The sequence below is a fragment of the Musca autumnalis genome, unplaced genomic scaffold (genome assembly GCF_047663935.1).
Source record: "Musca autumnalis isolate F117 unplaced genomic scaffold, ASM4766393v1 scaffold_2, whole genome shotgun sequence".
NCBI classification, from domain to species: domain Eukaryota; kingdom Metazoa; phylum Arthropoda; class Insecta; order Diptera; family Muscidae; genus Musca; species Musca autumnalis.
Window position 1 is genome coordinate 107,639,660 of NW_027411755.1, and position 26,685 is coordinate 107,666,344.

Genomic DNA, 26,685 nt, shown 5'->3' on the forward strand with positions numbered 1-26,685 from the left:
TCTCAGAACGAGAAAACGTGAACTGACTCAACACACATAAAGGGGTCTTCAACTTAAAAACCTTATAGAAGAATAACATAGACCGCAAACTCAAAAAATTTTCAAACGTGCAGCCAAGAAACTCTTTCACATAAGGAGAAATATGATCACGACGTTTAACACAGAACATATATCGCATAACACTATGGAACAAAAGTTTCAACTTACGCAAAACACAACCCGGACTACCCCCAAAAATCTCAACACAATACAAAAAGTGAGGCATAATCAGTGCATGGACCAACTGAATTCTAATGCTCTTAGGCAGAGCTAAGTCCAAACAGTACAACTTCCTTAGAATAAAGTTCACCTTGGACACCAAAGAATTCACATGCACATCAAACACCAAACCACTATCAAGAAACAAACCAAGACATTTCATAGAGCTTACAACATTTATAGGAGTAATATAGATGGAAACACTTATTGAATCCTCTTGCATGTTTCCGAAAAACATAACTTTAGTTTTCTGAGTATTGATGGAAAGTCCATTGCAAGACAACCAAGTAACAAGCATATTCACAGTAAAATCAATCGACGACTGCAAAACATCCAAAAACACAAATTCTCCTTTAAACAAAATTTGCACATCATCAGCAAAAGCAAACGACATACAATTCCTACTATTAATACAACTCAACAAATCATTGACATACATTACAAACAACAGCGGGCCAAGAACAGACCCCTGAGGAACACCACTACTCACTGGAAGCATACGAGAAACATTATTTTTACAACAAACGTACTGACGTCTATTGAACAAATAAGAAAAAATTAACTTGCAAGCCGAGGACGAAAAGTTATACAAACTATGCAGTTTGCTAACCAATTTGGCATGATTTAGTTTGTCAAAGGCCTTTTCCAAATCCAGTGACAGTAAAACACAACACCCTCCAGCACTAACTATATTCCTTATATTGTCAGTCAAACCAACAAGGAGTGATGTCGTGCTACGATTACTCCTAAATCCATATTGACTCTCATGTAACAACGAATTCTGATTAATGAAGCCAAGCATTTGATCTTTCATAATATATTCAACCATTTTTGAAAGAATTGGCATTATTGATATAGGCCTGTATTCACCAGTATCGCCACTTTTGTGAATAGGCACTATCTTGGCTATTTTCCACACCTCTGGAAAAACAGACACTGTCAACATTGTATTGACAACATGTAACAAAAATTGACCAACAACGGGAGACACAAGCTTAAGAAACTTAAGCTGAAAGCCATCATAACCTACAGCTTTCGACTTTATTTTATTAAAAGCTATTACCAATTCAGCACAATCAATGCAACGAAACGAAAAACCACCATAAGCATCCACAGGAATACAAGAAACATCAAAGATATCCATAGACTGGTTAGAAACAAAGTCCGCATTCAATCTCTCAACATCCACACCCCCAACTTCACTCTCCGAATCACACAAACCATTCTTACTTAATATGGACCACACTTCCTTTGTGGTTTTATTTACAAATATATCCTTATGTGCAACAAATTTCAGCCTCCTACTTTTAGGTCGAGTAAATTAACAACCCTGTGGTAAATTAAACTTTCATGTATTTTGTTGTTGTGGTATTGTAAACACTTGTAGATCTACACTATTAATAAGATCTACAATGCCACTTTACCAACATGAGTGAATACGGCTAATATTAATATAGGATTATTTGTCCCGATTTTGGAGTAATGAATTTGTTAATGTTATGTATAATGTAATCGTTATTTTTGGCCTTAAGGCTTTGTTTACATGAAAGAATTTTGAATAAATAAAAAATAAAACTTTGATAACCGATAATCGGGAAATGTTTTATGCCTCCAAGACTTAATACCAAATTTTGGTCTAATAATGCGGCTAAAAACCTTGAAATTACCAAAAATCGGGAGATTCCGTCTAATGAAGCTAATAAAACCTGGACCTATACCGACCAATCTATGTGGGATTGTCTCTTACCCTTAAACTAATACTAAACACCAACGTTGAAATACCGGAAATAGGGAGGTGCAGTTCTATGAAGGACATCGTTATATCGACTTATTTTTATGTTGTTAAGAATATATACTTTATAGAGCACCCACCGAAAATGTCAATGTGCCACAAACGGAATCACAATGTTAGTTATACCCTCCATATTATGGTAGAGGAATTTTCTATTTTAAATCTAGAGATACCATTACATGAGCGTTACGCCAAACCATCGATTTATTTTATGTTATTATCATCAAGTCGGTTTGAAAATCTAGAGTTATCAATACTAGATATATAAACATTTAGATAGATTACTAAGGATTACACGGAAAACCCAAAGAATGTGCCAGCAACGCGGACCCGATTCAGCTAGTACTATATATATAAGCTCTCTTCCTTCTCTTAAACGCAATTTATAATAAACATATTGTTAGCTTATATATAAAGCGATTATATTTTTTTAAACGCTTTCTATTTCAGTTAGAAATTGCTCGAGTTCAAAAAAGTGTATTGGATGCCGTTTCAGAACATGCTGCTAATAAAAACCCTGAAGCAGTTAAAGCAGTAGATGAACTTAACAAACGATTGTTTGATATTACACAACTATATGAAAATTATGCAGATCGGTTCAACTTATGGGAATGTAAACTTACAATTTTAAATTGTTCCCATCATAACGATCCTTTACTGATTGAATCTGTGTGGAGTCAAATAATCGAGAATGTCATCAGAAGTACCAATTCAATACAGGAGAAAGCAACGCGTTTGTTCTCTAAAATTGAAACCCTTTTTAAGGAATTTGGAGAGTCTGGTCACTGTTTTCCACTTGCTTTTATAATACGTGAATTAGAAATAAAGGCATGCCAGTTAAAGCTCACTGAGGGTATCGTGCCAGAGAAACTAGCAGCACTAAATATTGACGTCGAACTCTTAATGGAATACTATTCGAGGTAAGAATGTTGTTTGTGTATCCAGGTATTGTCTTTGCACATACCCAGGTAGATTAATTTTGCAATCAGGTAGCTGAAGCTCACTTTGATTGTGTATAAGATAAAAATAACTTGTATAAATAATGTATCTTGTGATGGAGTTAAGAAAAATTGAGGCAATTGCATTTTTATCGTTAATGCGACTTCACTTTCTCCTGGGAGGGGCTAGCGAATTTAACAACTCCTGGCAACTAACGATTTGGATAGGCTTCATTTGTTAACTCGCTTTTATTTTTATTAGTAATAAAAGATATTTGAACAAAATTAACACAATAGCTTCTTATGGCAGTGTATATTCCTCACGAACTAAATACTGCAAAAAAGAGCGACCGTGCAAGACATCTGTCCAGTATGCGGCACGACACAAAGCACCTTTTTAACTGCCCCGCCAAACCTACTCATCTAACTCCAGTGGATCTGTGGCTACATCCCATCGAAGCAGCTATTTTCCTGGAACTGGTGCTAGACCCAGAGCCAGATTGAACAGAAGAACGAACATATAATAATGAACACTGTTATAACAACAACAGAGGGTTTATTGTTTAACGCGCGTTTTTTCTATTAATAGTAAAAAAATTGAACAAAATTAACACAAGAGTTTCTTCAAGTGAGAACACAATGAGAAATTCAATTTCAATTTATTTTATAAATGAGAACCTAGCCCTAACACAAACACCTCTAACACAGAGGAAGGGGCTTGTACCTTAAATATCTTAAAGAAAATAATAATACTAATAAAAACATCAAACGAGCTACCAAGAAATTCTTCTACATATGGAGAAACATGGTCACGGCGCTTAAGCACAAACACATAGCGCATAACACTATTAAACATCAGCTTAAGTTTACGTAGAAGGTTAGGTTTTAGCATGCGTAGCTGCTGTGATGGCAGCCACTCCACTCGGAGACTTTAGGGTCCATTGTGATTATCCTGAATGTTGAAACGGATTATAGATGTGGTTATGATATAAAGGAGATGGTAGTTGTGGATAGATGAAGAATGTGAGTGATGTGGTTGTAGATGCGTATAATCCAATGGTTCAGGTGTGGTGGTGATGTGAAGGTGATGGCGGGTGTGAGGTGATGGCGGGTGAGATGTAATGATGTATAGGTGATGTCTGTAGAGTGGATGTAATTTTCCGATGGAACTGTAAGAGTAGAAAGAGGTTGTAGATGAGAGTGTGGTGAAGATTGTAGTTGTAGTGGTTGACAATGCTACTGTGTAGAGATGGTGTTTGTCCTGTTCTCAGCACGTTGGAGCCATTTCAGGCCTTTTGCCATGTGTAGTAGATCCGACGGCTCTGTTTGACAAAATGCTGTTAAAGATTGGATGGTGTGCACACCCATGGTGCGCTGTCTTGTAGAAAGGAGCATAGGACAACGACATAATAGGTGCTCGATCGTCTCTATTTCTTCCTCATCCTTGCACAGCCTGCAATTGTGGCATTATTAGTGCATGTACTACCTGTCCTAATTTTCTTAGGTAGGACACTATCCAGACAGTATAGCTTTCTTAAAATAAAGTTTATCTTGGAAACCAAAAAATTAACATGCACATCAAACACCAAACCACTATCGAGCAACAGACCAAGGCACTTTATTGAGCTTACAACATCTATAGGCTCACTATAGATGAAAACAAATGACATAAAATTCCTATTAATACTACTAAACAAATCATTAATATACATTACAAACAGTAAAGGGCCAAGGACAGACCCCTGGGGCACACCACTACTCACTGGTAGCATATTCGAAACACAATTTTTACAACTCACATACTGCAACCTACGGAACAGAAAAACCCGTATACATGTCGAAGACGAAAAATTAAAAAAACGATGTAACTTCTTTATTAAAATGGAGTGATTAATTTTGTTAAAGACCTTTTCCAGGTCCAAAGACAACAAAACCCAACAACCACCCCCACCAACATTTTTTCTCACATTGTCACTCAATCCAATAAGGGACGTCGTACTACGGTTGCACCTAAATCCATACTGACTATCATGCAACAACGATAGACCATTAATGTAACCCAACATTTGATCCTTCAATATATGCTCAACCATCTTTGAGATTGTTGACATAATTGATATATTTCTGTAATCTTACTATTTGTATGTAAGTCAAGCTTAATCTAATATTTTTTGTTGTTTTTAAATTTGAAAACAACAAATATGAGATTAAGCTTGACTTACATATAAATAGTAAGTAAAACACACATCTCAACAAAACTGTCAAAAAAGTGAATCTATGTCTGTAATCACTAGAATCATACCTTTCCGTATAGGCACTACTTTAGAAATTTTCCAATATCTGGGAAACACAGACACAGTTAACACTGTTTTAACAATATGCATCAGATGACGCCCAATTAAAGGTAATACAAGTCTCAAAAATTAGATTAGATTTAATCTTCTTAAAAGCATATACAACTTCAGCCAAACCAACACCCCGAAACGAAAAGCCATCATACACACCCTCAGGAATACAAGAAACCACAAAATTATAATTCAATCGCTCAACATCTACACTATCAAATTCACTATCTTCACATACCAAACCATTCTTATTCTGGATGGACCATATATCTTTTGTCGTTTTATTTGCAAACATGTCACGATGCGCAATGAGTTTAATCCTCCTAATAACTTTCCCACGGCAGCGGGTTCTTACGTACCGGATTGACCCGAAACCAAGTGTTTCGGCCAGCGACTGCCAACCAGTTAACAATATTCTTGTCACGAAGATACGTACTGTAGGCTATATCCCTAGTTGAAATATGGTAACGTATGTCTGGAGACTTAAACCAATCGTCATGATTTACTCTACAGAAACGTCTTTTAACCGGGACAACAGTATGCATATAAGGCATACCACGTTTATATCAACTTGAACATCAACCACACCACACACCATCTAACCACATAAAGCAAAGGCATCGGAAAGGGACACCAAATCGTAGTCTGCAGATACTCGACGACAAGGCACATTAAACGACAAAAATATAAACGAATAATGCGAAATACCAGTAGTGCGATTCTGTAACTCGTTAACGACAGAATTAACGACGAATGTCGTTAGTTAACGATAATTTTCGGTAAGTGCTATTCTGTATACAAATTTTAACGATTTTTGTCGGTAAATTATGTCGTTAATTACCGAAAATTATTGTTAAGTTAACAACCAAAAAAAGTAGTCGTTAAGACTTAACGACAGTACTTTATTGCAATATTTAGCTGATTTCCTTTAAGAAAGGCGATTTTATATGCACATATGTTAATAAGGCGGGTGTATATAAGGTAAATTCCGCATTATTGACCTATGTTGACAATTTTTGGTGGATTAGTTTCGTGACCACTGGGAACATCAAATGTCAAATATCCCCAAAATATAGAAAGTCGGGAGGTACCGTTATATGGGGGCTCTACCAAAACGTGGACATATAGTGAAAGTTTTTGGTGGATATTTTTAGTGACCGCTGGGAACCTCAAATGAAAAATTAGAGGTAGTTAGGTCAAAAAGAAGTAAAATTTTCAAAAAACCTAAAATCGGTAGGTACAGTTATATGGGGGCTATAACAAAACATGGACCTATATGGACAATTTTAAGTGGAGAGATGTTGTTCGGTTAAAAAATTGTAGCTAAAATCCTCAAAATATCCTCATTTTGATTAAGAAGTTGCATCGTTTTTTCAATTTTTCGTCTTCAGCATGTAAGCTTATCTTTTCGTATTTGTTCCGGAGGTTGCAATATGTGAGTTGTAAAAATTGTGTTTCGAGCATGTTACCTGTGAGTAGTGGTGTGCCCCAAGGTTCTGTCCTTGGGCCTTTGTTGTTTATAATGTATATTAATAGCGGTATTCACTCATTGTGGTAGATTTACAACTCTTGTTAATGTACTATATGTACCAGGGTTTTTTACAACGAAGTGTGAATGTCTTCTTTGTGAATATCGTAAAAAAATCAAAGCATCTTAACGTCGTCGTAAGTCTATCTTTTAGTTTCAGTTTTATTACACTTTTTTCATAAAAAATTGTTTTTTCTTGGCCTCCATTCTTTTATTCTTTTTATTTTTCCCATTTTTCTACCAAAAAAAAAACAAAACTCCGACATAAATAAAACTCACAACAAAGTGACGACACAGCAATCAGCTGTTCTAACCCTTGTAAAAGTACAATGGAATGTTTACAATACTTTTAGGTCGAGTAAATTAACAACCCTGTGGTAAATTAAACTTTCATGTGTTTTGTTGTTGTGGTGTTGTAAACACTTGTAGATCTACAATGTTAACAACATGTACAAGATCTACAATGACACTTTACAACGATGAGTGAATACCGCTAATGATTTGTTTGGTTGTATTAATAGTAGAAATTGTATGTCATTTGCCTTTGCTGATGATATACAGGTTTTGTTTAAAGGGGAATATGTTTTTATGGATGTTTTGCAGTCTTCTATTGATTTTAATATTAATATGTTAGTCACGTGGTTGTCCAACAATGGGCTCTCAATAAATACTAGTAAGACTAAGGCTATGTTTTTTGGCAACTTCCAAGAGAGTTCTATAAATGTTTCCATCTATAGGGAGTCTATAGATGTTGTAAGCTCGATGAAGTGTCTTGGTTTGTTGCTTGATAGTGGTTTGGAGTTTGATCTGCATGTTAATTGTTTAGTTTCCAAGGTAAACTTTATTTTAAGAAAGTTGTACTGTTTGGATATTGTCCTACCTAAGAAAATTAGGATACAGGTAGTACATGCATTGATAATGCCGCATTTTTTGTATTGTATTGAGGTTGTTGGTGGAAGTTGTGGCTATGTTTTGCGTAAGCTTAAGCTATTGTTTAATAGGGTCATGCGCTATGTTTTTGTGCTTAAACGTCGTGATCATATTTCTTCGTATGTAGAAGAATTTCTTGGTAGTTCGTTTGATGTTTTTCTGAATATTAGGTGCATGTTGTTTTTCTTTAAGGTGATACAAATCCAAGCCCCTTCCTCTGTTTTAGAGTTATTTGTTTTTAGTAGATCGGAGAGGAATAAACAAATTCATATACCGCGTTTGACCCCTTTTTTGGAAAAATCCTTTTTGGTACGGGTTGCCCGTGTGTTCAATGGTTTACCGCAAGATCTTAAGACATTCAGTGGCTCCTTAATCCGTTATAAAATGAAGTTATTTGAACATTTCAATCGGAGTGAATTTGAAGATTAATAATTTTTCGACTAGTGCAAATTTTTGTTATGATTGTTTATGTTCCTTATTTCTAATATTGCTTAGCTGATTTACTAAACAGAAATTCATATTTTCTTTAATTACATCCTGTTAATGAATTTTAATGAATTTTAAGACTATTAAATTTAATGTATTGTTAGATTTAAGCTTTTGGAGTAGTGTATGTTTTGTAGCTTTTGGAACCGCTCTTGGCCCTATGGGCTAGGTTCCCATTTATGAAAATAAATTGAATTGAATTGAAATTGCGAGATATCGTTGATCCACGAAAATCTTTGAAGAGGATTCACTTATGTCAAATTTTAAACCTCTATCTTACCCCCTGTTTTTGTAACTATTTTTTGTTCGTTCGTCTATATTCGTAATAATTTGGGCATCCATAGCTCAGCCCCTAGACGACATACAGATCTTATTCTTCGTAGACACCTTCTATATATAGTTAAGAATTCCTCATTAAAAAATCAGCGTTCCACATTTGTGCTAAAGCGAGTAAATCGATCTACATAATTTGACAATTCGTGTGAGAACATAAAAGTTTTTTACAAAAACAGGGGGTTAGTCTAGTTCTTTTAATTGCGCTATTCATAATTTTCTTACAAAGCGCCACAACGCAAAATATGATCCTACCTTTGTAAATAGACAGAATAAAACAGCGCTTTAAATACATACGCATAGGATTCTACCACTTTAATATTTTTATATCAGACACACGAGGGATGTGTACAATAAGAAATGACCTTCTGACCAATGATTATGATTACATACATCTATTGAACATAAATAATTCAGCTTATGTTGCTACACCACGGAGATGTTTGTATGCACCTTTCCTTAGATTGCCTTGCCGAGCTATTGCATTGGTGCTAATGACATGTTTAATAGCCTGGAATAAAACCACCAAAATCGATGACAAGAATTGTTATTTACCTCGTAGAAATACATACATGCATACACACTTGATGCTTTAGAAGTTTTAAGTATCCTTGTATTACGCATTGTTTGGGTCCTTCCAGCCACTTATTTTCGGCATATTCCACTTATTTTCGGCATATTGAAATATAATATTTGACAATTTGTCTTTCCATCGATATTCGTCGTTATGAGTTAACGATTTCTACAATCGGTAACATAAAGTTACAGAATAACACAATCGTTAATTCAACCGAATATTTTTGTTAACTACCGATGTCGATTCGTTACTTAAAAAAGTTACAGAATCGCACTACAGGTCACGAAAATTTATTTGAGCAAGCAATTAAATTTGGACGAGAAACAAAAAAAAAAACAACCCAATAACGATGTAGAACCATGCCAAAAATCAATATGCGTTGTCATAGAATTGTGAACAACAGTTAAATTCATCCTGCTAGAAATATCCCTTACAACAAAACTCCGTGACACATCAAACATGTTATTGTTAAAGGCACCCATAATAATAACGTTAGGGCACCTAACAACTATATCTGAAATTTCTTCTTCCATCGACACTATATCACCATGTGGTAAATAAACTACACCAAAAAGCACTACCTTGTTGTTCACATACACCTCACAAAATACATATCCAACCACACCATAAGAACTACACTTGCACAGCAATTTATGTCTCATACATTGAGACACATGAAGTACAACACCCCCTCCTCTACTATCAGGGCGATCACTTCTGTAACATTCATAACCAGATATGCGTATTGACTCCGTGGAAACAACGGGTTTTAACCAAGACTCAGTGACCCCGAAAACAGCAAGATTATCTCCTTCTAAGATATTTCTTAACTCTTTAATTTTAAACGAGTTTTTACTTAAATTTTAACTTCTAAGATTAATATGACCAATATTAAGATTATTTTTAAAATTACGTAGCTGATTTACCAAAAAACTGTTATCGCTTATTACATCACCTAAATTCGTAGAAAAATTCATTTTTTAAACTAATTTGAAATTATTAAATATTATCCAAGTCTCAATTTCTGTAAAAGGATAGATAAGTATAAGATAGCATTTGTATTAGGTAGTACCTGGCCTTTATTTATTTACATGAAATTAAGTGTGAAGCAAGCAACAAAAGTCATTCAGCCCTATTCTGAACATTCCCATGGGAACTGTTTCCCATGGGAACTGTTTCCCATGGGAGCGAAATTTCCCATTCCCACGTTTTCCATATTCTCAACAACGTGGGAACATCAAAAGATGGGAGCTGAAATTTCGAAATCAGTTACACCAAATTATTATAGCATACTTTTGGGGCTGTAATTTTGTTTTGTAATACAAAATGCCTATTTGCATTGAATTCGCGGTTTTTGAATTAGATTAGCAAAGCACAACTCACTTAATTCAACAACCGTGCATTGATTTATGGATTTTTTTAAGTGAATGGAGTCAACGATGTGTGGTGTTGTTCTAATAAGCACATTTTCTTCAGAATTTGCGAATTGGTGTAAGCATTTTTTTAATTAGTAGGCAAACATAAGTTTTGTGTATAAAGTAATAGGAACTTTTTAAGTTTGCAACGAATTTAAAAATTGTATGTTGATTCTAAATAATTTTAGTTAGGGGTTTAACGCGTATATCGCTAGTTTTACTTATTCCTAATGATCGCCAGAACTCGTATTTTGCATATTTTTAAAAAAATTCAAAAAGATAAATTCGATTATTTTTCTCGATTATTACATATTTCAGAAGACGTATCTTAAAAAAAATAAATAAAATACGTTTTTGATTGAATCTAAAACTAAAACACATGCCCTTGCAAAATTTAAAGCTTCTACGTTCAAAAATAACGATCCTATTCTAGAAAAGGCACTCCGGAAAATGGATTAGCATTGCAATAATTTAGCATATATGTATGTATGCACGTTTGTGTGATCGTTGTCGCGTCGTTGAGGAGACTAACACGTTTTCAATAGAACGTTAGTCGTCTGATTTAAAAAACCCGAAGGTTATATTACGAAAATGAATAAAAGTTGTAAAGATTGTATATATTATGGTTATTTTCCAATATATTATAATAATTATTGCCAAAAATTTTGAAATTGATTTGTTTTTACTTGCTGTGCTGCGTTAATAGAATCAACCACGACTCTTTTTCTCGTATTTCAATACACATGGTCTGTTCCAGAACTGCAAAAATCTAGTAATTTTTACAACTTTTATTTGTTTTGTTCGATAACATAAAGGAACATTTTGTTATCGGTGTAAAACATGTTAGATTCTTGCAGGTTTTTGTATCATATAAGAATATGCAAAATCCGAAGTCGTCTAATGACATATTTTACAGTACATTTTGTATGCTTTTATTAAGCAAACACATGGCGATTATAAATATTTGCAATAATTTTGTCGTGTAGATGTCTTAAAGTATGAAATTACATAAAAATATGAAATTTCTTGAAATCTTTTTTTCAAACTCCCACACTGTTTGCTGGGGAGATTTTTCCCACAAAAAGACACAAAATTCTCCCAAAATTCAAGATAGAGAATGTATACTTTTTCCCCATGGGAACAAATTCCCAATTCGAACTTCATTCAGAATGAGGGGAGATGGGAAATGGGAAAAAAAAACTCCCACAAAATTCTATTCAGAATACGAAAATGTGGGAATGGGAAAAAATTCCCAACTCCCATGCGTTCAGAATAGGGCTGATTGTGTTTCTACCTTTATGGCAGTATTTATTCCTCACGAACTAATTATTACAAAGAAAGAGCTACAAAAACCTTCAAATTCTATTGCATTACAATTTGACTGACATCTGCACACTTGCAAAATCTACTTGATGCATTAGTATTCTAGATTATGTTTATTTTGTGTGTAAATGCGCACGTCGTTTTGAAGTGCAATACTTCGAATTAATTCTGTATCGATGCGATATGGAATAGGTTGCTTAAAACCAGCGTACGTAAAAATACTTTATGAAACATTTCCAATGCACAATGGTCCCAAATCCAAATTTTCTGGCCAAAACTCTTTCAACGTCCATTTTGTATTGAAATTAATTGTTATTTATAATAAATGTGCACAAACAGCAATTCTTACGTTTTATCGACCAAAATGACCAAAAACTGCCAAAATTTGTAGAACAGGGTGGTCCCGTTGTGTGGGGTCAAAACCAAAACATTGACCTATGTTAATAATTTTTGGTACGAAGGATTCATATCTTCCAAGAGGTCAAAATACCAAATTTCAGCCGAATCGGTCATAAAGTGTCGCTAAAATCCACAAAATATCTAAAATCGGACAGTACTTTTATGTGGGGGCTATGACAAAAAATTTACCTATTTTCAAAAAAATTATATATACTTGTTTTCTACACTCTGAAACCCTTAAATATGAATTTTAAGGGAAATCGGTTGATAGATGTGCGTATTACCGTTCTATTTCAATTGGATACTACGTACAGTCGCAACAGGTATTTACAAAAAAATTCTCCCATCTTAAAATAGAAAAATCCACTTTATTTTAACTGTGGCAAATTTGAGCACGATTTGACTTCTGAATTTATTAGTACAGACCCCCTGATATCTTTCAAATTCGATTTGGAGGTGGACAAATTTGGATATTTTTTTAAAACTTTAAATATATTTAAAAAATATTTGTAAAAATTATTTTCAATATATATAAAAACATTGATTTTATTACGCTAATTTTACAAATTTCATCGTTCTTTTTGTAAATATTATGAAAGTACTTCCCGATTCATAATAACTTTGGTCTCACTTCTGTATATTTATGCAGCGACGCAATACAACAAAAATTGTATATTTTACAGCACAAAGTCTGTTTTATTTTTACATAAAAAAGTGTTAACTTTGGTACTGCACCAATCAACGAATACTAACGTTATTAAAAAAAAAGTAATTATTTTCAGATGACTTGATGTGTTTTTTATTATTCTGTGCAAAAAACAATTAAAATTTCGAAACTTCAAAAATAGGGTTTTGGCTAAAAATTTCCTGATTGAAACCTATGTGCAATGGTTTCGTTTCGTATTTTCCATAGAAACAATACAAAATGAAACATTACCCATGTTGGAACTCGCTGTTTTGTTTCGTTTTGTTTACATTCGTGTGTGCGAACAAAATGAATAGCGAAAAGTTCTCAATTCCACACAGAGGTGGAAGAGACTTGATTTTGGGCTCAAATCGGCTAAAAATCGCCGCTTTCAATTCTAACGGAAAAGGCACGCGCTCCGAATTTTTAAATCAATTAATTGATATTTTTGTTGGCTGTAGACTAATAATCTTTGAAAAATTTCTGTGAGTCTAGTAGTTGTTGAAAAAATACACTTTAAACAATCCATACTTGTAGAAATAGTCTGAAATAGTCTTCTACTTAAAACATTGTAAAGGTCATTATTTTTGATCAGTATTGTGAAATATAAAACAAAAAATTTAAAAAGGATGAAATATATTTTTTCATGTGGCATAAGTGTTTATACCCTGCACCACACTGTGGTTCAAACAGGTACATTATGTATTTTTGCATTTGTATGTATGTAACATGCATAGGGAAACGAGATAGACCCATAAGGCCTGGGTACATAAGCTACCTCGTCTGGTTGCCTTGCTTTCCTTCTTCATTTCTGACATTATAAAAATAAAATAATAAAGAAGGCCGAGCAAATTTCGAACTGGGTTGCCCTTTTCTTTTTTATTCTTTTATCAAAAGAAAGCAAGGCAAACTGGCAAGGCAGCTTATGTACCTAGGCCTATAGTTTCTTTTAGGCATATACATAGCACCACTTTCTGAGTCGATTTAGGCATGTCCGTCCGTTCGCAATGTACAAGTCGCATTCATTGTCAGATTCTGCTAAAAATTGGGAAATATTTTTTATGTGGAGGACCGCTATGAATTTGGCTTGTGGGTCTTGTAGTTGAAAAAGTCGACAACCACATAAAACTTCAAGAACAAATTTGACATCACTTACAAAAAAAAAAACAACTTTTAATAGTCGCCCACTTCGAAATAAAACACTTTGAAAATAAATATTCACATAAAATGTTTATTAATAACAAAAGGTTTATGGCGCTTAAAAAACAATTTGTTCACTGCGTATTCAAATTCGAACTAATTATTGTCATCTCTTCGTTGCCCTTTGAAGCTACTTATTACTTTATGCATGTATGTATGTACACATAGGCAAAGGGCCACATAAATAAAGGGCAACAAAGAGATAAATAGAGATCAAAGCAAATAAGAAGAAAGGTAAATAAACAGTGGTGGTGGTAACATTCCCCCCTTCGTAAGCGAACTAGGGCTTCGTGAGCTTACTGTCATCCTTCCTTATACCGACGTCTAGGACTGATATTTTAGTTACTGGCCTCTCGTACTCGCTGGAACAGGTTCTAACTTTGACGCTTCGAACTTGACCATCTTTTGCTGCAAATAACTCGGTTACCATACCTTTGGGCCATTTGCTGCGAGGTAGCGTATCGTCGACTATAATTACGACATCTCCAACGCCGGGTGGTGGAACTTTTTCAAACCACTCGCTTCTTCGCACCAACATTGGACCATATTCACGTACCCATCTTCTCCAGAAGTTATTTCCAAATTGCTGGGTTTGATGCCATCGTTGTCGCAGATCATAGTTGTATTCGCAAAGAGGTTTTTGTCCCGATGCTGATCCCAATAACAAATGATTAGGTGTCAGTGCGTCAACTTCAACAGTATCCAGGGCGACAAATGTTAACGGACGAGAATTGATGATAAACTCAACTTCATATAGGGCACATCGTAGGGTCTCACCATTGAATTTGAAGGCTGGACACATTGAGTACAGAACGGATTTAACTGAACGTATCAAACGTTCCCATGCACCGTCCATATGCGGGGCAGCTGGAGGGTTGAATCGCCACTTGATAAAATCATATTTGGAACACATTTTTATGAACTCTAAAATTAGTACCGTTATCGGTGTATATTTCTTTAGGAGAGCCACGACGACTTATGAAATTTTGAATGCACATTATGCAGGAACTGGTGTCAAGACTATGAGCCACTTCAATGTGAATAGCACGTACCGTTAAACATGTAAACAGAACACCCCATCACTTTTCTTTGTGCCCGCCGATTGTGACATATAATGGGCCAAAGAAATCAATTCCGACGTAAGTAAATGGACGTTCAAAACTGGATACTCGGGTAGACGGTAACGCTGACATTTGTTTCAATTTACTGCCTTTTTCTATCGGCATGTTATTCTTGAGGCACGCCTAATGCTAAGAGCAATATTTATTATAAAATTGTTACGTGGTCAAATAGACTCTATTTTTTTAACAGGTGAAATAAATTTTAATATTCCCTCCCGCAGAACGCGTAATTACATACCGCTAAAACTGTATTTTGCTAGATCTAACTATGAATTAAGTAATCTACTTCGCGCTTTATGTGAAATTTATAATGATTTGTATAACCGTATATCATTTTCTGATCCTATACATGTAATAAAGAATTCTATTCTTGGTTTAGATATCTAATCTTAATAGTTGCCAGAGTTTAAATTATGTGTATTTGTTATTGTTTGACTGTGTTATTATATGTTATATGTTAACTTTTATTGAACTTTAATATGACTGATGTAGTTACTGTAGCCAGTTCTCCCAGTATTACTAACCCTCGATAGTCCGGGCTATGGGGTGTACGCTCTCCCTACGTTATGGGGAGGTGGCGCTCTCGGTCGGCTGGGGCGGGTGTGAGTGGCGTGGGAACGTTCAAAAAAAAAAAATCGTCGCTAAATCAGCTGGATTCAATTTTGAGGGCACCCAATTCCATTGGGAAATATTTGTAGACTCCAGGATTTCTCCAACTCTGTACATGACGAACGGCTTAAAATTCTTCGGATCCATGGACAAAAAGCTTAGCACAGTTTTTGAATCCGACCAGAAGAAACTTTGTGTACATTGAAGTCTCGTCGCTTTGACTATTTTGTCTGCAAGGCGCACTCCAGTTTAGGCTGCTTGGAGTTCCAATCTCGGAATGGAAATAGGTCTGAGGGGAGCCACTTTGGATTTTGCTGCTACAAGATTGATATTGACTTCTTCGAGATACTTAATGCGAAAGTAGCATAACGCTGCGTATCCGACTTCTCCAGCATTGACAAAGGTATGAATTTGAACGTCTTGAGTGAACTTTAACTGCTTGGAGTAACATATCGGAACTTGTACTTGCGAAATCTTCTCCAAATTGGACAATCATGAGGACCACTTGTTGTATAGATCATCGTTTAATTCATCGTCCCATTTAATTGCTGATCGCCAAATTTGTTGCATAAGTATCTTCAACCCAATCGTGTAATGGGAGATGAACCCAAGCGGATCAAATATAGACATCAGAACTTGGAAAACCTCCCTCTTGGTAGGGTTCACATTCGACTCGAATACGTTTCTCGAGAGCCGTGAAAATCTGCAATTGTACTGAAACACATCATTATTGGATTCCCAATACATACCAAGAATTTTTTCAACAGCTCCAAACGTATTCTTTGTCTGCTCTGCATCGCCTAATTTTTCTTGCACCAATTTTGGATTTGACACCCAATTCCTCATGTGTAAGCCACCAGCAGCATGAATTATTTTAACTTGCAATGCTAACTCTAGGGCTTCTACTTCACTTTGCACACTGACGATAAAATCATCCATGTAGTGATACGACTCCACTGCCTTGACTGCTCTGGGATAATTTTGACGAAAGTCGTCTGCGTTCTTGTTGCGCACAAAATGAGCAATACATGGGGCACAGCTAATTCCAAACGTTAACGCTTTCAGCAATATCACCACAGACTGCAATTTGGCCAACTCGAAATTCAATTAAAACACTGAAGAGAGACGTAAGCAAATCAGGACCACTTAGCAAATAATCGTTGAGTGATTTGTTTTTGGATTTGGCTGCTGCATCCCAAACTAGGCGAACTTTACCAGGCTTATTCGGATTAGGAGCCACAAAAATTGGAAGATCCCAGGTGCGACCAGGATAATTATTAATTTCGGAGCCCAAAACTTTTCTTGTGGATCCTTTTGAGAGAAGCTTGTCGATTTCCATCTGCATAGTCTGCTTTAATTCAGGATTTTTCTTAAAGTTCCTCATGAGATACTTTAGTCGATGAACTGCGACATTGTAGCTATCAGGTAATGGAGGATAGATTTCCATCTGCATAGTCTGCTTTAATTCAGGATTTTTCTTAAACTTCCTCATGAGACACTTTAGTCGATGAACTGCGTATTGTAGCTATCAGGTAATTGAGAATCACTATCTTTCCACAGTAGACTCACTTCAAATTGTCGGTTCTTCTTTACACAGCTGTTCTCCAAAATCTGCATGGCTTTTTGATTTTCGGTTGAAAGTATATTTTTAGGTTGGGACACATCCAGAGAAAAATATACTTTTACTTCATCATGTAATATTTGATAACGGCGTTCACATTCACAAGTGTGTATATTCAGCGAAGCTCTTTCACCTTTCAAAAGGTTTATGGCGCGTTAAAAAAATTTGTTCACTGCGTATTCAGATGTATTGTATGGTCTGATACAATCCTTGGGCATCAATTGACTCAGAAATTAACAATTATACGAAACTTTTCGCCCCTATAGTGACGGTAATGATCATAATACGAAAACGACGTTGTTCACGGTACAAATTTCATGCTTTTTTAGTACTGCTTATATTTTGATGCTTTGGAAGCTTTGGGAGCAGGTTTGTAAGAGAATATTTTATATTTCTGATTTAATTGATGCCCAAGGATTGTATCAGACCATATTACAAGACAATTCAAAACCTTCTGTATGTAACTTGCGCCTAGAATTCCGCTGAATCTATTAACTTCCTGAGAAATCTGGGGAAAAACGTACATTTATCGACGTCCAGGAAGGAATATTTTGCACAAGAACAACTACAAAGCTTTCTAGGGTCTCAAGATTTAGAATCTGACAGTTATTCTGTGCTTTTTATATAGTACAATACCTAAAAACGCAAAGAATTTAGCAAGGGCCAGCTTTTTAATGAGCTATACAAGAAGTCCGATCTTATATAACGGTATTAAGCCCCCAAAAATTATTTTTTTTCTGTAAAATATATCTCAGACACCCATACACATTCGCCAAAACGATAAAATGTATAAATTTTGCTGCTAATTCTATTAATTGTACGTTAATACTCATATTTCCTTTGGGCGTACGTATACGTTTGTAAGTATCATTTTTTCGTTTTTGTAAAATTGACCGTTACTTATATTATGGAATTTACTTTTGTTGTATTAAACATTGTTTATTAGTAAGAAGAAATATAACTGTGTACTTGGAATTTCATAAATATCATTATTTATCCTAAAACCCGACATTTATGGGGCATACGTATACTTATGTAAGCCTGTGTATCTTCAACCCAATCGTGTAATGGGCGATGAACCCAAGCGGATCAAATATAGACATCAGAACTTGGAGAACCTCCCTCTTGGTAGGGATCACATTCGACTCGAATACGTTTCTCGAGAGCCGTGAAAATCTGCAATTGTACTGAAACACATCATTATTGGATTCCCAATACATACCAAGAATTTTTTCAACAGCTCCAAACGTATTCTTTGGTGCTCTGCATCGCCTAATTTTTCTTGCACCAATTTTGAATTTGACACCCAATTCCTCATGTGGAAGCCACCAGCAGCATGAATTATTTTAACTTGCAATGCTAACTCTAGGGCTTCTACTTCGCTTTGCACAACAACAAAACATTGTTCCACAACATCCCATACGGGACAAGGGAGACTTCTCTCATATCAATGAGTGCACACCCCGATTCATATTTAGCTCAATGATATGCGACCTACTGTTTATCGCCGAGTCCGAACGGCGTGTCTTAAGACACTACTTGTGGAGAAGTTTTTCAAGGCTGAAATACTCAGGAAATGTCGCCAACATCACTGCACACTGTCGATAAAATCATCCATGTAGTGATACGACTCCACTGCCTTGACTGCTCTGGGATAATTTTGACGAAAGTCGTCTGCGTTCTTGTTGCGCACAAAATGAGCAATACATGGGGCACAGCTAATTCCAAACGTTAACGCTTTCATCACATAAACACTGATTTTGTTTACGTCACCATTTTCGAACCACAAAAATCGTTGGGCATGCATGTCTTCGTATTTGGCGTTTATTCTATGAAACATCTCAGCAATATCACCACAGACTGCAATTTGGCCAACTCGAAATTCAATTAAAACACTGAAGAGAGACGTAAGCAAATCAGGACCACTTAGCAAATAATCGTTGAGTGATTTGTTTTTGGATTTGGCTGCTGCATCCCAAACTAGACGAACTTTACCAGGCTTATTCGGGTTAAGAGCCACAAAAATTGGAAGATCCCAGGTGCGACCAGGATAATTATTAATTTCGGAGCCCAAAACTTTTCTTGTGGATCCTTTTGAGAGAAGCTTGTCGATTTCCATCTGCATAGTCTGCTTTAATTCAGGATTTTTCTTAAAGTTCCTCATGAGACACTTTAGTAGATGAACTGCGACATTGTAGCTATCAGGTAATGGAGGATAGATTTCCATCTGCATAGTCTGCTTTAATTCAGGATTTTTCTTAAACTTCCTCATGAGACACTTTAGTCGATGAACTGCGTATTGTAGCTATCAGGTAATTGAGAATCACTATCTTTCCACAGTAGACTCACTTCAAATTGTCGGTTCTTCTTTACACAGCTGTTCTTCAAAATCTGCATGGCTTTTTGATTTTCGGTTGAAAGTATATTTTCAGGTTGGGACCCATCCAGAGAAAAATACACTTTTACTCCATCATGTAATATTTGATAACGGCGTTCACATTCACAAGTGTGTATATTCAGCGAAGCTCTTTCACATTTCAAAAGGTTTATGGCGCTTTAAAAACAATTTGTTCACTGCGTATTCAGATGTATTTTATGGTCTGATACAATCCTTGGGCATCAATTGACTCAGAAATTAACAATTATACGAAACTTTTCGCCCCTATAGTGACGGTAGTGATCATAATACGAAAACGACGTTGTTCACGGTACAAATTTCATGCTTTTTTAGTACTGCTTATATTTTGATGCTTTGGAAGCTTTGGGAGCAGGTTTGTAAGAGAATATTTTATATTTCCGATTTAATTGATGCCCAAGGATTGTATCAGACCATATTACAAGACAATTCAAAACCTTCTGTATGTAACTTGCGCCTAGAATTCCGCTGAATCTATTATCTTCCTGAGAAATCTGGGGAAAAACGTACATTTATCGACGTCCAGGAAGGAATATTTTGCACAAGAACAACTACAAAGCTTTCTAGGGTCTCAAGATTTAGAATCTGACAGTTATTCTGTGCTTTTTATAAAGTACAATACCTAAAAACGCAAAGAATTTAGCAAGGGCCAGCTTTTTAATGAGCTATACAAGAAGTCCGATCTTATATAACGGTATTAAGCCCCCAAAAATTATTTTTTTCTGTAAAATATATCTCTGACACCCATACACATTCGCCAAAACAATAAAATGTATAAATTTTGCTGCTAATTCTATTAATTGTACGTTAATACTCATATTTCCTTTGGGCGTACGTATACGTTTGTAAGTATCATTTTTTCGTTTTTGTAAAATTGACCGTTACTTATATTATGGAATTTACTTTTGTTGTATTAAACATTGTTTATTAGTAAGAAGAAATATAACTGTGTACTTGGAATTGCATAAATATCATTATTTATCCTAAAACCCGACATTTATGGGGCATACGTATACTTATGTAAGCCTGTGTATCTTCAACCCAATCGTGTAATGGGCGATGAACCCAAGCGGATCAAATATAGACATCAGAACTTGGAGAACCTCCCTCTTGGTAGGGATCACATTCGACTCGAATACGTTTCTCGAGAGCCGTGAAAATCTGCAATTGTACTGAAACACATCATTATTGGATTCCCAATACATACCAAGAATTTTTTCAACAGCTCCAAACGTATTCTTTGTCTGCTCTGCATCGCCTAATTTTTCTTGCACCAATTTTGAATTTGACACCCAATTCCACATGTGGAAGCCACCAGCAGCATGAATTATTTTAACTTGCAATGCTAACTCTAGGGCTTCTACTTCACTTTGCACAACAACAAAACATTGTTCCACAACATCCCATACGGGACAAGGGAGACTTCTCGCATATCAATGAGTGCACACCCCGATTTATATTTAGCTCAATGATATGCGACCTACTGTTTATCGCCGAGTCCGAGCGGCGTGTCTTAAGACACCACTTGTGGAGAAGTTTTAAGGCTGAAATACTCAGGAAATGTCGCCAACATCACTGCACACTGTCGATAAAATCATCCATGTAGTGATACGACTCCACTGCCTTGACTGCTCTAGGATAATTTTGACGAAAGTCGTCTGCGTTCTTGTTGCGCACAAAATGAGCAATACATGGGGCACAGCTAATTCCAAACGTTAACGCTTTCATCACATAAACACTGATTTTGTTTACGTCACTACCACAAATATCGTTGGGCATCTTTGAATTTTATTCTATGAAACATCTCAGCAATATCTCCACAGACTGCAATTTGGCCAACTCGGAATTCAATTAAAACATTGAAGAGACACAAGATTTTGCAAAAATAAATAATTGCGTACATTTTCGTAGCACGACCTCATTCCGAAATTATTGTTCAATGTATTATTCAAACAATTCAACAGATATTCAATACTTTTCATTCATAATTTTGTTTTTTTAATTTTCGTTTAAAGATAAATATTTATTTTTGGTGTCTACCTATATGAGTGCTATTGATAAAATATGGTAGATTACCGGTTATTTTTCGAAATTATCGATAACAACGATTTTTCCTTCTCGATCGAGTTCCATCATACCAATATTTTTCCGTGTCGACATTTTATTCACGAGTAAATTCTCGATCGAATCGAATCTCATAAATAGGCCCTAGGTGCGATTAGGATAATTATTAATTTCGGAGCCCAAAACTTTTCTTGCGTATCCTTTTGAGAGAAGCTTGTCGATTTCCATCATGAGACACTTTAGTCGATGAACTGCGACAATGTAGCTATCAGGTATTTGAGGATCACTATCTTTCCACAGTAGACTCACTTCAAATTGTCGGTTCTTCTTTACACAGTTTTTCTCCAAAATCTGCATGGCTTTTTGATTCTCGGTTGAAAGTATATTTTTATGTTGGGACACATCCAGAGAAAAATACACTTTTACTTCATCATGTAATATTTGATAACTGCGTTCACATTCACAAGTGTGTATATTCAGCGAAGCTCTTTCAAAGGGTTAATGGCGCTTTAAAAACAATTTGTTCACTGCGTATTCAAATTCGAACTAATTATTGTTATCTCTTCTTTGCCCTTTTAATCCACTTATTACTTTATGCATGTATGTATATACACATAGGCAAAGGGCCACATAAATAAAGGGCAACAAAGAGATAAATAGAGATCAATGTAAAAGTGTATTGACTACATAAAAATGCAAGGTTGCGATCGTATTTAATAAAACGACATAAATAAGAAGAAAGGTAAATAAACAGTGGCGGCGGTAACATTCCCCCTTTCGTAAGCGAACTAGAGCTTCGTGAGCTTACTGTCATCCTTCTTAATACCATTCTTTCAACAGATTTAAAATTAGTACCGTTATCTGTGTATATTTCTTTGGGAGAGCCACGACCACTTATGAAATTTTGAATGCTCATTATGCAGGAACTGGTGTCAAGACTATGAGCCACTTCAAAGTGAATAGCACGTACCGTTAAACATGTAAATAGAACACCCCATCTCATTTCTTTGTGCCTTCCGACTGTGACATATAATGGGCCAAAGAAATCAATTCCGACGTAAGTAAATGGACGTTCAAAACTGGATACTCGGGATGACGGTAACGCTGACATTTGAGGTGGACATGGTACTGCTGCTAAATTTTTGCATTCTTGACACTTTCTTCGTACGCTCTTATAAAGTGCTCTCAATCTGGGGATGTAGAATTCGGATTTTATATTTGACATCACTGCTTCATGCATACAATGATGAAATTTTTGATGGTAAAATTGAACCACCAAAAATGTTACGCATTGACCATTGGGTAGAATTATTGCATTGTTGCAACTTAACATCTCAGCTCTTCCTGAGACACGTAAAACTTCGTTTTCGTCTAGATAGATATTCATTTGTTTCAATTTACTGCCTTTTTCTATCGGCTTGTTATTCTTGAGGCACCATATTTCGTCAGGAAAAGTGCTTTTTTGGGCATACTTGTACAAAACAAGTTTGGCTTTCTGGACACATTCGAATCTCCCATTTTCTGGTAATTTGCAGTTACGGACCACGGACATCAACTTCTCCATATAAAGTAGAAATAGCGACAGCGCTTTATAAAGTCGTCTCCAGCATGAAAAATACTCAACATTTATGGTGAACGCATGTGATTTCGAAATATGCAACAGACAATTACGTACCTCTTCATTGGTTTGTTCTAATACGGGATTTTTGGCCAAAACTTTCATCTTCTTCAAGGAACTTAGGACCACGGAACCACATATCGTCATTACAGGATCCAAATTTCGTCGCTAAATCAGCTGGATTCAATTTTGAGGGCACCCAATTCCATTGGGAAGTATTTGTAGACTCCAGGATTTCTCCAACTCTGTACGTGACGAACGCCTTAAAATTCTTCGGATCCATGGACAAAAAGCTCAGCACAGTTTTTGAATCCGACCAGACTGATATTGACTTCTTCGAGATACTTAATGCGAAAGTAGCATAACGCTGCGTATCCGTCTTCTCCAGCATCGACAAAGGTATGAATTTGGACAGCCATGAGGACCACTTGTTGTATAGATCATCGTTTAATTCATCGTCCCATTTAATTGCTGATCGCCAAATTTGTTGCATAAGTATCTTCAACCCAATCGCGTAATGGGAGATGAACCCAAGCGGATCAAATATAGAACTTGGAGAACCTCCCTCTTGGTAGGGATCACATTCGACTCGAATACGTTTCTCGAGAGCCGTGAAAATCTGCAATTGTACTGAAACACATCATTATTGGATTCCCAATACATACCAAGAATTTTTTCAACAGCTCCAAACGTATTCTTTGTCTGCTCTGCATCGCCTAATTTTTCTTGCACCAATTTTGAATTTGACACCCAATTCCTCATGTGGAAGCCACCAGCAGCATGAATTATTTTAACTTGCAATGCTAACTCTAGGGCTTCTACTTCACTTTGCACACTGTCGATAAAATCATCCATGTAGTGATACGACTCCACTGCCTTGACTGCAATTTGGCCAACTCGGAATTCAATTAAAACATTGAAGGGAGACATAAGCAAATCAGGACCACTTAGCAAATAATCGTTGAGTGATTTGTTGTTGGATTTGGTTGCTGCATCCCAAACTAGACGAACTTTACCAGGCTTGTAACAAATTTCATATTAATTGTTCATTTATGGTAACAAATTATGTAAAAACTATAGTTTTTTTGAAAATCGCTTGCTATTGATCCTCAATACAATATTCCGTCAAAACATACAAATTGATTTGCTTTGCCATAAGTGAATAATCAGTATCCAATGTGTTACAATTTTTTTTTTTTTTTTTTGGTTTTTGTTATACATTAGTTGACTAACTGTATAAGGTTTTTGGATCAAATGAAAAGAAACTATGGTGTAGGAGTTTTTTTTGTCAGTCTAATATACATATATCAATTGTTGTTGTAAATAGATTCTTATGGGTACTTTACACGATATGTTTTTTGCATATGAGTTTTCACTTCTCCCATACAAAATGTATATGCAAAGTGACAACTCATATGTAAAAGACATATCGTGTAAAGTACCCATAAGTGATGTAATTAGCCATTCGAATTTTCGTTTCAGTGCAAATATTTTAATTAACAAAAATTACCTTTGAACCAATAAAAATGTATAACAATATAAATTTATTTACAGGATGATCTCGATTAATGAAAGGATTTGGGCTAACGAAGGTAATGAATGGCATTTGGTGCAATCTTCAATCCGTGTAATATCATTATTATCAAATAACGCGCATGCTCTATGGTCCAGATCAAGGTATTAATATTGAAATTAAAGCATTGTTTTGGTTTCATACGTTTTATTTTATTATTTTAAACAGAAGACGCATAATTGGCAAAGCACAGGATATGGTGTCGGTTTGCTTGAATATTTGCTATCAAAAACCAGGCACTGAACGAATGCAGCAAACTTTAAAAGAACTTCAATGTAATCTTCAAAGAAATTTACCTTAAAATGTTCTAAATTTATATGAAAATAAAATTATTTTATAAAAAATGGGATAGAATGAGTCCCCTTAAAATAATGGGTTATTTTAAATAAGTTGTAAGTAAAATTCTAAATTTCATTGGGTCCTTATTACCACATTCCCTGTCGCGTTTTTGTTCGAAAGCAAATGAATATAAATAATGCCTTGTTCATACAGACTGCAATTCCCTCTATGTTCGTTGTTCGAGCCCAAATTATGTGTTAATTACTTCATTTTCCATACAAAATTCTGAGATCGTTTTTTGTACGTTGTTCAATTTAGATTACTCTCCGAATGACGATAAAATATGTCCCATCTCTAACAAATGAGAGTATTTATCAAAATAAATTAATTTTGACAAACGGTGGAACGATTAGTATACATTCAAATCATCGTAAATTTTGTCTTCTCTTCCATTGCAGTTGCATTTTTTGTCTATTAATTTAAATTCGCGCACAAATCTAGAAACTAAAATTAAATTTGGCAGGTCTCTCTCTCGTTAATTTTGAAAATAGAACATTTTAAAAATGTGTTGAAAATACCACAATTTTAAGAAGAAAATAGAAAACATGTTTGAAAAAAAATAGAATTTAAAATAAAATAGATGTTTGAAAAAAAGTTTGGTTGAAATTTCCTTTAAAATCAGGAAACAAAACGAAAAGCGTTCCTTTACTTCTGAGACCATACAATTCATATGGGAGCAGTTTCCAACTTTTACTACTTTTGCCGGTTTTACCATTTTCAAAAGTAAAGGAACAGACCAAAAATGTATGAAAACATGAATTATGCTAGTATGAAGTATGCGCCATGTCGTATGGACGGGTTAATTCCAAAGACATAAATACAACTAATGCCAAGTTTACACTTGCGCTCCAAAATCCACTGGATTTCACGAAATCCTGAAATACACCCCGGTGTTTACACTTATTTTTTGTTGATTTCAAACATATCACAATGATAAAGGTAGATGCATATTTGCAGCTGATCGAACATGAATTTTCAAAACAATTTATTGTAAATTGATTTAATCGTCAAAAATATGCGACAATATAGAACTTTACAACTTTATTTCGAAAATTATCGTAAAATTATCTATATATCGTATTAATTGTGTATAGTACTAACAAATGAAAAAATAA

The 26,685-nt window shown here is 35.3% G+C and overlaps 1 protein-coding gene across 1 annotated transcript in view; it reads left to right on the forward strand.

The window, feature by feature from the left end:
• Nup154 (nuclear pore complex protein Nup154) overlaps positions 1 to 25,600 on the forward strand; it is an 84,961-nt gene extending 59,361 nt beyond the window's left edge. Inside the window, exons 14-16 of the mRNA XM_073968713.1 lie at positions 2,501 to 2,970; positions 25,213 to 25,335; positions 25,400 to 25,600. Coding sequence (XP_073824814.1) covers positions 2,501 to 2,970; positions 25,213 to 25,335; positions 25,400 to 25,532 — 726 coding nt within the window. The 3' untranslated portion in view covers positions 25,533 to 25,600. The remainder of the gene's footprint in view (positions 1 to 2,500; positions 2,971 to 25,212; positions 25,336 to 25,399) is intronic.
• The last annotated feature ends 1,085 nt before the right edge of the window (positions 25,601 to 26,685 follow it).